The sequence below is a fragment of the Chionomys nivalis genome, chromosome X (genome assembly GCF_950005125.1).
Source record: "Chionomys nivalis chromosome X, mChiNiv1.1, whole genome shotgun sequence".
Classification (NCBI taxonomy): domain Eukaryota; kingdom Metazoa; phylum Chordata; class Mammalia; order Rodentia; family Cricetidae; genus Chionomys; species Chionomys nivalis.
This window is the reverse complement of record NC_080112.1, coordinates 30,959,846-30,975,183: the sequence shown is the minus strand read 5'-3', so window position 1 is coordinate 30,975,183 and position 15,338 is coordinate 30,959,846. Positions and strand designations below refer to the sequence as shown.

General features: G+C 38.4%; 1 protein-coding gene across 13 annotated transcripts in view; it reads left to right on the top strand.

Moving 5' to 3' along the window:
• The window catches only part of Cask (calcium/calmodulin dependent serine protein kinase), a 352,639-nt gene that overhangs the window by 265,635 nt on the left and 71,666 nt on the right, over nt 1-15,338 (top strand). For all 13 annotated transcript variants that reach the window (XM_057758918.1, XM_057758916.1, XM_057758917.1 and 10 more), the window contains one exon: nt 9,044-9,165. In XM_057758918.1, coding sequence (XP_057614901.1) covers nt 9,044-9,165 — 122 coding nt within the window. The remainder of the gene's footprint in view (nt 1-9,043; nt 9,166-15,338) is intronic.

Sequence of the window (15,338 nt, the reverse complement as noted above, 5' to 3'; positions counted from 1 at the left end):
TTAATAGAAAATTTCTGTTCCTCACTGGCTGTGGCTTTGTCTATAAGACTGTTCACAACCTGGCAGCTTACTGCCCCAACACAAATGACTAAAGAGAAGCCAAGAGTTGTGCCCTTGTTTTTCCAAGACAGGGAACAATTTTTAACCTTGCCACAGAAGTGCCATTCTGTATGCTCAGTCCCCATGCCAGGAGAAGGAGTTGATCACAAACGGTAAGAATAGCAGGGGACAGGATCTTAGGGACCCAGCAGCTACCTATGTATCCATGCCAGTAAATAAATATAAAAATATAAATCAATATTATATTTTAAAATATAAATAAAATACAAAAATAGAAATCAATTAAGCAATCAATCTCTTCTTCCTTCCTTCTTTCCTCTTTCCTTATTCCTCTCTCACTATCCCTTTTAATCAACCATGCGCCTATCATCACAATTGAGGATGAGCATCCTATCAGTCATACTTACTAATCTGTGTTAAACGTTACACAAATAGCCATTTAAGGGATAGCCAAATATTGTTAAAGTACTTTGAAAAAATCGTGCTCAAAAAATGTTACTACTTATGCCTACTGTCACACACCTTTAAGTCCCAGGACTTGAGAAGCAGAGAAGCAGAGGCAAGGAGTTCAAGGCCAGCATGGCCTATTTAGTGAGTTCCAAGACAGCCAGAGCTGCATAGTGACATCCTGTCTCAAAAAAAAAAAAACAAAGTAAAAATAAAGAAAGAATATTACTTCTTGGAAACCAACTATTTTAATAAACATGATGTCACTAGAATTATAGCCTATGTATACTGATGAAATACATATGTACATATGTAGAGTTGCTTAAGAAACTTAAAATAATACATTTTTGAGGTACCTATACCATAATCTACATATAAGGAATCTGAGACATTATCATCATGTGCAAATTTTCACAACTGGAACTGCATATAGTACACATGCCAGAATTTAAAGTACAGTTTCCATTGTGGAATTTACTATTACATAATTATAGCTTGATTAAAATGTTGAATTTGCTTTAGACCCTGAAAATAAAAGCTGTTGACTAGGGGATGGTGGTAAGAAGAGATGGGCTGCAGTTAGATGGGGCCATATTTTTGAGTGATGGCAGAGTATATTTAAATTGGTGAGTTAACTTAATAAAGTACACTTTTGATTAAGAAAATTTTTTTATTTTATTTTATTCTTTTTTAATTAAAATTTCCGCCTCCTCCCCATTTCCCATTTCCCTCCCCCTCCTCCCACATATTGCCCCCTCCCCCTATCCCCACTCCTCTTCTCCTCCCCCCACTCCATTCCCCCTCCCTCTCGATACTGAAGAGCAGTCCAAATTCCCTGCCCTGCGGGAAGACCAAGGTCCTCCCACTTTTATCTAGGTCCAGGAAGGTGAGCATCCAAACAGGCTAAGCTCCCACAAAGCCAGTTCATGTATTAGGATCAAAACCTAGTGCCATTGTCCTTGGCTTCTCATCAGCCTTCATTGTCCGCCATGTTCAAAAAGTCCAGTTTCATCCCATGCTTATTCAGTCCCAGTCCAACTGGCCTTGGTGAGCTCCCAATAGATCAGTTCCACTGTCACAGTGGGTGGGTGCACCCCTCGTGGTCCTGACTTCCTTGCTCATGTTCTCCCTCCTTCTGCTCTTCATTTGGACCTTAAGAGCTCAGTCCGTTGCTCCAAATTGGGTCTCTGTCTCTATCTCGATCCATCGCCAGATGAAGGTTCTAAGGTGATATGCAAGATATTCATCAGTATAGGATAGGGTCATTTCAGGTTCCCTCTCCTCAGTTGCCCACAACCTAGATGCCCTTCAATAGAAGAATGGATGAAGAAAGTGTGGAATATATACATATTAGAGTACTACTCAGCAGTAAAAAACAATGACTTCTCGAATTTTGCATGCAAATGGATGGAAATAGAAAACACTATCCTGAGTGAGGTATCCCAGACCCAAAAAGAGGAACATGGGATGTACTCACTCATAATTGGTTTCTAGCCATAAATAAAGGACATTGAGCATATAATTTGTGATCCTAGAGAAGCTAAATAAGAAAGTGAACCCAAAGAAAAACGTATAGTCATCCGCCTGGATAGGGGAAATAGACAAGATTGCCGGGCAAAACCTGGGAACTTGCGGGTGAGGTGGCATGGGGCTAAGGGGAAATGGGGTGAGAAACGTGAGAAGGGGAGGATGGGAGGAGCTTGGGGGAATGGGATGGTTGGGATATAGGAAGGGTGGATACGGGAGCAGCGAAATATATATCCTAACTAAGGGAGCCATCTTAGGGTTGGCAAGAGACTTGACTCTAGAGGGGTTCGCAGGTGTCCAGGGAGATGTCCCCAGCTGGTACCTTGGGCAACTGAGGAGAAGAAAAAATTTTGAGACCAGGTCTCACTATGTAGCCCTGGATGGCCCTGAACTCACAGAGATCTGCCTTCCTCTATCTCCTGAGTACTGACATTTAAAGACATGTGCCAGCAAACCTGACAAAACAAAATATATAAACATTATATTGCTTAGCTGGGGACAGGGTTAACATCTATAATCTCAGCACCCAAGAAGGATGAGACAGGATAATCATAACTTCAAGGCTAGCCTGAGCTACGTAATGAAACCCTATCTTTAAGGTATCATGTTGTCAAGGGAGAGGCTTTGAGTGGGTGACGAGAGCGTGTACAGTGGGACAGTGTTGTGTTAATGAGCCTCTCCTGAAATGGGCAATAGACGGTATTGCTTTCCCTTCAAAAGAAGTGGGTTGCCTTCACATGCTGCATTTGCCAGTGTTGCCATGTTGCTTAGCTGTACAAGAAATGTATGTACACAAGAAATACACACAGATCTTTCTTGAAATAACTCCAGGTAAACATTGGAGCACCCAAGCCCATTGAATGGTAAACTTGAGATTCATATACTTTGCTGTATTTCAGTTTTATCTAGGAAAGAATTGAAATCTCTGCTGAACTGTTCAAGAATGAAGTGACTGGTATTAGCCACTCACCACTTACTTTGCCATGAATGAGAAATAAAGTGATTTGCCAGTGGATGGCTGGCTATAAAGTGATAGATCCGTACAACAAGCTGTGAACGACTCTGTGGGCGTGGGTGGTTCTCAGACTTTCTGCCTGTTTGGAGTTCTTCATAGTTTGCTAAGTGGGAGAAAGGTTTTGAGAGGGACTCAGACTGCACCGACACTGAGAACCACATAGTTTAAACATTATTCTGTTGTCGTTTGGGGCTTATTTTCACTTGGTAATTTTTTTGTGAGACTTTACCACCCTTGAAATAAAACTGTTCTGGATCCAGAGCTTTTATTGACCTTAAAAACATAGTCCCCTTTAAATAAATAGGCCTAGAAAACAATTTTAAAGTGGTTGACATATTTATGCTGTTTTTACTATTGTCTCACAATAGCAGCAGAGGACTTTTCAGAAAAACTTTCTGAGAAATGAGATTCTTTACAAAAATAGAAATATTTTCAACCTGAACTTTTAAAAACACACTTGATTACTGAATGAACTGTGTAAAATATTATCCTAAGCCAGGATATAATTGCTTTTAGTAAATTTATCAGTGTAAAAGTTTGGGCAAAATGCTAGAAAAGAATCTTATATGGTAAATGCAGATGAGATTAAAAAGAGAATAGAAATTGGAAAGCACAGCATTACTGAACATGTGATGTGGGTGCATTGCCGAGGTAATATGTGGTATAAGGTTATAGAGAGAACAATGGAACAGGAGTCATAGTTGGCTGCTAGGATTCATTTCTCCACTCCCCATCTAAGAGGAGCCCTCAGATAGGTTATTGAACCCTGATAAGCTTCCAGTTTTTCAAATGTAAAAGCATTTGCCTGCTTGACAGTGTTGCTGTCAAATCACGTCAGGTAGCAAGGATAAAACACAAATTACCATACATATATTTGTATGAAAATAATTTCCACTCTGATTTTTATCTGGGCGTGCTAGCTCGCACCTGTAATCCCATCTCTTGGGAGACTGACACAGGAATTTGAGGCCAGTCTGAGCTACATAGCAAGATTCTGTCTCCAAAAAATAAAAATATTTTCTGTGGGTAAATCTTCTATTTTAATACTTAACTCTAAATTCTTCAAACTTTGTTTAGAAAAAATACTTTTAATCAAGAATCATTGATAAAGCATCCTTTTGAGCCACACACTCTACAAGGTACAGTCCAGAATATAAAAGCAAATAGGATGCCTGTGGTTGTGCCATTAGATAGCTGTCTAGCTAGGGAGAACTTGTGGACTACTTATTGGCTGATTGGTTTGGTTTTTTAAGGCAGCTAAACATTTATTCCAGGGTTTTATAGGAAAGTATCATTTTCAATCTTTAAAAAAGTCATTAGTTCCTATATGACAATATTGATCTACAAAATGAATACTGGTAATAGCTTAATCATCTGTGTCTAGTGCCTGTATTTAAAATCTGAAGCAATAGCAGTGGGAAAACCTTACCAAAATCTTTATGTCAATGTATTTTTAGCCAGGTTTGTTTATTTTATTTTGTATGAATATTTTGCATGTGTGCGTGTGTGCATGCGTGTGTGTGTGTATGTGTGTGTACTATGTGTTTCTGGTGCCCTCAAAGATCAGAAGAAGCATTATATCCCCTAGAATTGGAGTTACAGATGGTTGTGAGCCACTATGTGGCTGCTGGGACCCAACCTGGGTCCTTTGCAAGTGCAATCACTGCTTTTAGTACTAAGCCATCTCTCTAGCCCCATGTTAATTTATTTTTTTGTTTCATTGAAGAACTATGGGCCTTTTAGATGGGTTTGGTACTTGATTAGAGATACTAATTGTACACATCCATCAGCCCCAAAATATGTTTTGTGGTTCTGCTGGTCAAACCCAGAGAAAGAAATAACAAGATTGCAGGCAATGGCACAGCAGAGGCTGGAGGATCTCTTATAAGTTCTAGGCCAATAAAGAAATAATAAGACTAGAATTGGTTCTTTAAAAAGAAGCTATGGAAATGGTCACAGTTTGGGATGGAGTATAGCTCAGTAGAAGAGTATCTGCCAGCCATGAATGGAGCCTTGACTTCAATCTCCAGCTCTGAAAATAATAACAACAGCAGCCACAGGTAGAGGAAAGATTTTAAAATTAAAGCAAAACGATTTATTCAATTTGAGAAAGAAAAATTAAATGAAACAATTCTACATAATTATAGAAACTTAGTGACTTTTTTCAATGACTTGAATACAACTGGGGAAGTGTTCCCTTTCGTGGGGGAGAGTACATTAAATGAATCCCATTTGTGTATAAACTAGTAAGGGACTATAAGTCCCTCCAGAAGTGACAGGTAGAGGTATAGTAGACCATTGGAGACAATGGGAATGCAGGCTAACAGATGTCTTCCAGGTTTTCAAAAAGGCATCCATCCAGTGGCCCCATCAGCAGATTTATCCCATGGTTAAGGCGGGGACTTTCTGCTCATCCTCCTCTTCCTCCCCAACCCTGTCCCAGGATCACTCATTTCAGGGTAGTTTGCCTCCTGCATACACCAACCCCGGAGCTCCTTGAGGCTTGAGAGCATAGTTCTGTTTTTCGTGAAGCCCCTACCTAGCACCTGGCACAAAGGAAAAACATTCAGTTCAGTAAGGAACTTAGTTATGGGCTGATGCACTAGGGCCAAGTTCTTTTCCAGCCTCTATATCTATGCATGAACCATGACTGTTAGAGTTTCCTATGTGCTTCCTAGCCAGGCAATTAGTATAGTAAGTCAGGCAAAGCATAGACTTTTTTTTATCTTTTTTTTAATTAATTTATTATTTATTAAAGATTTCTGTCTCTTCCCCGCCACCGATTCCCATATCCCTCCCCCAATCAACTCCCCCTCTCTCATCAGCCCTAAGAGCAGTCAGGGTTCCCTGCCCTGTTGGGAGTCCAAGGACCTCCCACCTCCTTCCAGGTCTAGTAAGGTGAGCATCCAAACTGCCTAGGCTCCCACAAAGCCAGTATGTGCAGTAGGATCAAAACCCAGTGCCATTGTTCTTGACTTCTCAGCAGTCCTCATTGTCCGCTATGTTCAGTGAGTCCGGTACTATCCCATGCTTTTTCAGACCCAGTCCAGCTGGCCTTGGTGAGTTCCCGAAAGGACATCCCCATTGTCTCAGTATGTGGGTGCACCCCTCATGGCCCTGAGTTCCTTGCTCGTGCTCTCTCTCCTTCTGCTCCTGGTTTGAATCTTGGAGTTGTAGTCTGGTGCTCCAATGTGGGTCTCTGTCTCTGTCTCCTTTCATCGCCTGATGAAGGTTAATATCCAGGAGGATGTCTATATGTTTTTATTTGGGTTCACTTTCTTATTTAGCTTCTCTAGGATCACGAATTATAGGCTCAATGTCCTTTATTTATGGCTAGAAACCAAATATGAGTGAGTACATCCCATGTTCCTCTTTTGTTGTTCTTTGAGGGTTTTGCTACATTGAGCAAAATAAAAATCCTAAAAGCGGGTAAAAGGCAATAGATTGCATCCGTCCGTACACCTTCAGGAATACCAGGGGCAGAGGACTGATTTCTACCTTGTACCTTTTTATCCCATTCAATACCTACTTAATATTTCTGATGAAAATCTCAATAGCCTGATAGGCATAAATTATCCAAAATTTAAAAGTACCACTTGTTACTTCTCAACAAATAAATGGTCAAACTAGCATATTCATGCCATGGACTACAACTCAGCAATAAAGAGGAGCAAACTGGATGACTGCAGAGAAGTATGCCAGGTTTAAAAAAAGAGCCAATCTCCTGCCAGGCAGTGGTGGCACATACCTTTAATCCTAGCACTTGGCAGGCAAAACCAGGTGGATCTCTATGAGTTTGAGGTCAGCCTGGTCTACAAGAGCTAGTTCCAGGACAGGCTCCAAAATGACAGAGAAATCCTGTCTCAAAAAAACTGAAAAAAAAAGAGCCAATCTCCAATGGTTATATGCTATGTGATTTCACTTATATAATATCACAAAAAGACAGAATTACAGAAGTGAAGAACACATTGGTAGTTGTCAGGGCTTAGGAAAGAGCAGAACGGGAGGAAAATTAGTGGCTCTGAGGCATCATGAAGATGCCTTGTGGGGACAGATGTTTGTAGCTTATTTTACCTGTATCATCATCCTGACTGAGATATCTACTAAGGTTTTGTCATATAGCAATATTGGAGGAAACTGAATGAACTTAGGTCTTTGTGTCATTTTTTTACAAGTGCATTGCATCTATAACTATCTCAAAATAAAGACAATTTTTAAATAGCTACAGTAATTTCCGTGTGGATAAATTTGTGACTTAAACACCAAAACTTTAATGTTAGCTAAATAGTACTATGAAAATCATTAGCTTAGGTAGCAACTTGTTTTTGCTATTGTAGAAACCTTGGAACATATGAACAAGAACAGGATGAACTGAGTAGGGAAATAATAGCTACTGTTACACTTCTGGTAGATTTAGGCCTATTTTTTCCACTGTGTGTGTGTCTGTCTGTCTTGTTTTTTTACCATAATTAGGAGATATGTTACATGGGTTAGTGTTCTACTTTTCTAAATTTTGTACCATGAGAATTTTCTTATATCTTTAATTTTTTCAAAAAAATTTTATTCATCTATGTATTTCATTATGTGAACATCCTATAATTTACCTAATCATTATCTATTAGATTTATTTTTCCATTTATATGATAAATATCCTTGTACAAAATCTTATTTTTCTCTTTAAGGTCAATTTTTGCAAATGAAATTAGCAGATTGAAACACATTAGCATTTAAGGTTTTTTGACATATGTTGCCAGATAACCTTCTGGGGGATAACACTGTTTACGATCTTACCAATAAACGTATTGTAATGGATGGAATCTAAGACAAGAAGAACTAGAAGCAGTTCTTAAGAATATTTCACTTTTGTCTGAAACAGGATTTTTATAAACAGCACTGACATTTTGGGTCAGACAACTCTTTGTTGTGAAGTGCTGTCCTAGACCTTGGAGATTATTCAGTACCATCCCTAGCTTCTACCCCTACAGGCCAATAGCCACCCTCACTTCTGCTATTATGACAACCCAGAGTAGCCCCAGACACTAAGAAATATCCCCTTGGAGAACAAAATCCAAATTTCCCACCAGGCTGAGAACCGCTAATCTGAAGCCATAACTATGATGAAGTACTTATTCTTAGACTTTCTTTGTATATACAAATGTGCTGAAGCCTCTACGGATTCTTCTTATGAAATGTTTATTTACGTATTGTCTGTAGAGTAAAACACATTCTTTAAGGCTGTGTATATGACTTTAATAATGTTCATGTGTATCTTTCATGATACTTGCCTAGTATGCTAAACATGAGGAAATGTAGGGAAACTGATAATGCTTCCATTCTCTGCCCTAAAACGATTTTCTAAAACTTTCATGTGGGTATTTGGATGTGTCCATTATGCATGCACCTGTTTGTCTACCAACCCTTTGTCTTTGGGTCTGTATAATGTCCTGAGACAATGAGAGTAACTTTGGTTCTCTTGACTTCAAATGTAAAGTTTAAAGAGGAATAAACTAAAACTATAAAAGAATTTGCAAACTTATTTTAAGCAGCAAGATCTCTCAATTGAGGGTTTGTGCCTCTTATCCATAGTTGACTGTTGTTTCGGTTCTTGATAGAATGTCCATGTGTAAAAGGCCCACCTATGTTGTTTCTATAATATTGCAATGCCTTGGGGTTCTCTACCCTTACTCTTTAGCTGATGTATAACTTGTTGCACCCAGATCTTCTGTCATAGTAGCCCAGTTATGTTTACAGAATGCTTTAATTTAAATATCCATGCTTAAGTTCACTTTTAAAACAAAAGACACACTTTGTTGAGAACATAAATACTCAAAATATTCTGCCCTTTAATGATATGAAGCACATGTAAGCCTCTCCTTCATAAAAACGCAAGCCTTCTGAATCCTGAGGCTCATTATTATTAAATGCAAGCCTAAGGTTACAAGGCAGTGTAACAGTGATGATGTGCTAGCAGTTCTTTCCCATTTCACCCTCCAGGAGCCGTGTCGCAGGTGCTGGACAGCCTGGAAGAGATTCACGCACTTACGGACTGCAGTGAAAAGGACCTAGATTTTCTACACAGTGTTTTCCAGGATCAGCATCTTCACACACTGCTAGATGTAAGTCTCGTCTTTTTAGTTTTCTTGTTTGGAAAACATTTAGTATTTAGCAGACCTTTTTACTTTATAGAGATTCGCAGATTTCTATCTTTGCACTTCATTTTAAGTTTCTTTGGATCTATTAAAAATGGGACAAACTATATAGTACAACTTCCAAACCAAAATAAAGCAAATGTGTAGTACAAATGCAGTATATCCTATCTAACCACAATGTGGAAATTGTATATACTTATATTTACAAATAATGTGTGCATGCAAGTGATGAGTTTTTAAGGAGTGTAGTACAACCCTAATTTACCAACGTATATTTTATTTCTATTATAATAAACTATTAATCTTAACGGTGATTTCTTTCTATTGCCTTAAAACATTATTCCTCAAGCATGCATACAGAAGTGATAAAAACAAATGAGATACTGAGCAGTGGACTAGCTCTCTTCACACACATAAATATTTAATATCACTGGTACACTGGGATTCATACAAATGATGTCTTCAAACATAAGAGCGTGTTCCATCATTAAATTTGGCAGGCTTCTTCACCAGCAGATTAGGGCACAAATAAACAAAAAAGCAAAAACAAAAACAGAAGCTAGACTAGGTGTCGTGGCACACGCCTTTAATCCCAGTACTTGGAAGGCTAGGGCAGGCAGATCTATATGATTTTCAGGCCAGCCCAGTCTACAGAGAGTTTCAGGCCAGCCAAGACTGCATAATGAAACCCTATTCCCCCTCCCAAAAAGAATATAAACAGAAACTGACCATCCATGCCTACCTTCTGTGTAGTATCAGAAAGCTCGCACGATTTCTACAGTGAAAATCTTGGACGGTTCTGATGGTAAGAGTATATGTCAGTCATTTTTGTAGGAAGCTTTTTGCCATAATAAGAGAACAAAACTTGCTTTGGAAGACCTAGAAATATTTGGTACTACTTGATTCACGCACCATGGGATACAGATTACATTAAAGCAAAGCTTTACAGGATAGTCTATAGATCATTCTTCTGCTATGGCAGTAAGAGAGAAAAGACTTTAATTGGTTATGTCATGACTAAATAAGTGTGGGATTCAAAATGGGCATTATTATATTAACAGTGCTAAGATGTCCTGAAAAAAGAAACCTTTTGAGATTTATTTAATAACATTTCTCAAACTAATTCAGGCACAAATCTTTTACTTTGAAATCCTGTAGAGCCCTATTTTGATGAGTACTGCTATGGGGAAAGCTGAGCTAAGAATGTTGCATGATATTGCAGCTTCACACTGAATAATTATAGTTATTGAACAGTGGTTTCTCTCCATAAATTTGGTCAAAAATTAATTATCATATTTCCTTAGTTTAGCTTTGGGGGGGGTGACGTTTATGAGGCTATGTGGATACATGTGTACATGTATACACATACATGTAGAGGCCAGAGATTGACATGGAGTATCTTCTTTACTCACTCTCTACCTTATTTTTTGAGACAAATTGTCTCACTAAGCCTGCAGCTTTTTTATTCATGTAGGCGGACTGGGCAGTGAACTATAGGGGTCCTCCAGCATTGAAGTTGTAGACACAGTGCTGAGCCCAGCTTTTTATATGGATTCTGGGGACCTGAATTCAAGCCCTAATGCTTACACAGTGCACATTTTACTCACTGAGCCATCTACCCCTCCCCTGGTTTGGCTTTTTATATGATTCAGAGCTTGTTAACTGCTATAATACACAGTCTGAAATTCTGTGTGAAGAGGCTAGAGAAAGAGCACTTGCTGTTCTTACCACCCACATCAGACATCTCACAACTGCCTATAACTCTAGCTCCAAGAGATCCAACACCCTCTTCTGGCTTCTATAGGCAACTGTGTTTACAGACACATACTCACACATAGACACATGTATGTAAACATAATTTAAAGTGAGTGTAGAGCTGGTAGATGGCTCAGCGGGTGAAAGTGCCTGCTGCCAAGCTTAATGACTCGAGTTCAGTCCCTGGAACCACATAGTGGAAGGAGATGATCAACTCTTGCAAGGTGTCCTTTGACCTCTGACTTCAGAATGTAAGGGACCTAAACAATACAGTTTAGACACAGGCATAGATTGGAGGTGTAACTCAGTGGTAGAACACTTGCTCAGCATGTTCAAGATCTTTGGTTTGATCCTCAGCATTCAGGAGACGGAGGCACAAGGATCACAAGTTAGAAGCCAAGCTGGTCTATACAGTGAGACTACCTAAAAAGGGAAAGGGCCAATAAGGTGATTCAGCAAGCAAAGGCACTTGCTACCAAGTCTAATGTCCAAAGCCCACACAGTGGAAGAAGAAAACTGACTCCTCAAAGTTGCCTTTGACCTCCACACACGTGCCATAGCATGGAACCCCCCAAACACATACACATCGTACATACACACACACTTACTCACACACTAACAATAGTAAACAAATTAAAATTCTAAAGCAAGAGATAGTAGGGATGAACAGCTCTTGGGGAGAAACTTTTAAAAGTTTGTCCATCCATATTTCCTCCTTCCACTACTCTACACCCCATGCTTTTAATAAATTGTTTTGTTTTACAGGGTCCTTAATAGTGACAACCACTGGCATAGTTTTGAGGACTATGAATTCTTTCAGGTGCCTGAATCCCAGGGAACCATTTTATGTTATTCTGTTGATGCAGTAACATTCTAAATATCTAAGTTGGACACCAGAAGTTTTAAGCTGACAAAACAAACAAGAGTAAGCTCCTAGGGATGACTGAAGAACATCTGAGGGCTTGTTTGCCCTAGTCAAAGCTTCAAATTTGATCAAGAAGTTTAGCATTCAGGAAGACATCATTAGAATTTGGAGGGAACAAATTACCATAGTGTTGACGTGCCTGTCATTTGCAGCAACATGAGTGACCCTGGAAAGCATTTGGATTAGTATAATCAGCCAGACACAGCAAGACAGCTGCAGCGTGGTGTCACTCATATGTGGGATCTAACACTAACCTCATAGAAACTGAGTAGAAAGAATAGTCATTATGAGTAGCTGGGGAAGTTGGTGGCGGAAGGATGGGGAGAGGTTGGCCAATAGTCCAGAGTTGCTGGGAAGAATGGGATCTGGTAGTCTCCTGCACGGTAGGGTGACTTTGGTTAACAATATCTATCATATTAAATATTTCAAAGTAGCTATAAGAGAGGGTGTTAAGTATTCTTACCACAAATAAATGATAAATGTATGAGGTAACAGATATACTAAATACCTTGATGTGATTGCCGCCCAATGTTCTCTTCTTTTTTTATTGATTTTTATTGAGCTCTACATTTTTCTCTGTTGCCCTCCCTGCCTCTCCCCTCTCTCTTAACACATCGCATCATTGTCTACAAATAATGTAGTTATTATAAGAGGAGAAGAACCACTGGTTCCTCAGAGGAAGATATGTTCTGACTTGAATTCTAGTTAATCTAGAGTTTAAAATGAGTCAAAAAACACTCCAAATATTTGCTGCCTAACTATTCCCAGCACATGAACACTGTTCCTCATTTTGTAGGCAGAAATATAGAAAGGCATGAGGGTAACCTGCTTACGTCAGCTTCTTTCAGCCTCTGCTTAAAACTCTAAGGCACCATGTTAAGATGATCTACATATTAACTATTTAGGTCATTTTAGTGAGATATAATTTGACATGGATACTAGTTGACTAAGGCTGCCAAATCAAAGTATCACAAATCAAGTGGTTTAAAGCAGCCACTTCTACCCTTTACTGGCTGTCCCCAACCCCTTGACTTGTAGATAATTCCTTCCAGTATCTGCTCTGTTCCTCATATGTCACTGTCGTCTATGCTTTTTTATCTGTCTTTACATGGCCTCCTTGAAAGGCCACCAGCATTGAGTTTAGAGTTGACCCTCATCTTAATTACATTTGGAAAACCTCCATTTCCAAATAAGTTACATTCTGGGTCTCTAGGTAGAGCTGAACTTTGGGAGACACAATTCAGCGCAGTACAACATGAAAAACTGATTTTACCCTGAATAATCATTTCAATCAGGTATGAATGCTAACTGCACAAATCCAGCATAAAATAATTCAATGTCATTCTGTCAGTTACTCCCTTTACTTTCTAGGAAATAAGGGCTAAAGTATAGTCTTTGTCTTCTTGTGGTCTTTTCGAATCAGTGATGGTTTAAAATTTGTGTGGTACTTTGGATGGTCAGTTGATGTATACGTTTTTGATGGTTTTATTTTTTTAGATTAAAAAGCATTTTGCAAATGTTATTTTATAACAATTCTCAGTCTTCTCATTCTTAGAGAAATTTCCTTATTACATAATAAATGTTTACTTTGTAAGTAAAGTTTTATAAAATATTGTTAAATGACACATTCATCATCTCTGCTACATTTTGACAACTAAGCTTCAAAAGTTCACTCACTGTCATACCTGACTGCTGGCATGTAGCACCGTCATGGTAGCGACTGTAATGCCCCACCTAACTAATAGGATTTTGTAGGAAATCTCAAGTTTGTTCTCCAAAACTGTAACCAGTAAATGAATTGCCAAAATCACAAAGCCAACTCTAGGAGTGGCTTAATTTGGATGCTGATTTATAAGAAGACTAATAAAGTAGTGTTTTAGTTTTAAATAATATGGTAAAATATTGCATTAGAAAGAAACAAGTGCTGGAATCTCATATCGCGTATGACTGACATCTTTATTATATTGCTTTATTGCTTAGAGACAAGAGTTTTTCCATCAAGCCTGGAAAACTACAACTCTAGATTTACTATTTTGCATCTTTGAGATGACATTAATTTAGTAGACATGTTTGAAATAGAGTATTTTTATAACTCAGAAGTTTCCTAAAGGAAAAAAGAAGTAGAACTTTTTAGCAACTTAGAGTCTGACAAATAAATTACGACAGTTTGACTGTGTAATGACATTGCCAGTGAGGAAATGCCAAAACTGTTTCTCATGAATTCTGGATTTAAATGTCTGGAATGAGAAGCCTGAGGACCTTGGGAGACTCAGTTACTGGTAGTCCCCACCCCACCCAATCTGAAAAAATCATCAGCTTTGGCAGGTACCCAAGCCCCATGGTGGTGGTCTTTGTGCTGTTGTGCACTTCCTAGGGCTGAAGATCAAAATGATTTTGCTTTGGAGAGTCACTTACTCTACCATTTCCAACTGATTAGAAAAAAAAATTCCTTGTGTTTGCAACTCTGCAGTGGGAAAGTACTACAAGAAACAAGATACCTGAGAGCTGGTTCAGCGGGGGTCCTTTTAATGTAGATATTTCAGCATACCATTGAGCTTGATATGGTCACTTTTTTGTTTTATTTTTTAGAGACAGGATTTGTGTCTTTTAAATCTAGATTCTCCATGTGAAAGAAAATATGTTTTTCTTCCTGAGCTTATTTCATTTTACTTGGTAATCTCCAGTTCATTCTATTTTCCTGTGAATGGCATGGTTTTATATTTTTCTTGTAGCATAGTTTTTCCGAATATTTTTATACTACATTTTATTCATTCATTCGAAAGATCTTAACCACTTCTTAACCACTTAACTCTTAACCACTTCTATTCAACCTTACACTGGATGTTCTAAACAATTTAATAAGACAAGAACAAAAGTCAAAGCATGAAGGTTGGAAAGGAAAATGTAAAAATATCTTCTCACAAAGATGTGAAAATCTTTCTCTTTTTGGTTTTTCATTCTCAGGTTTTTTCATGACAGGGCTTTTTTTCTATAGCAGCCTTGGCTGTCCTAGAACTCACTTTGTAGACCAGTCTGGCCTCGAACTTACAGAGATCCTCTTGCCTCTCCTTTCTGAGTGCTAAGATCAGTATGCACCACTATGCTTGACTTACATATGGAAAATCTTAAATAATCTATTTTATAGTCTATTAGAATTAATAGTAAGTTTAACATGTTAACAAGAAGTAAGATCAATATGTGTGTTTTGTATAGAAACAAAAGTAATGTGAAAATAAGAAAAGACCCATATTATCACAAAAAGGAAAAATACCTAGTGGTAAAATAAACATAAGGATTATGTACTTAAAATTGAAATACTGTAAAAAGAAAGTAAATAAGGACCAGATAAGTGGAGAGGTAGATTTATTTGTAACAACTCATTTCCATACTGATCTATACCATTCTTATCAACATTCCAGCAGTATTTCTTTATACAAATTCATACAATGTGGCCTAGGGG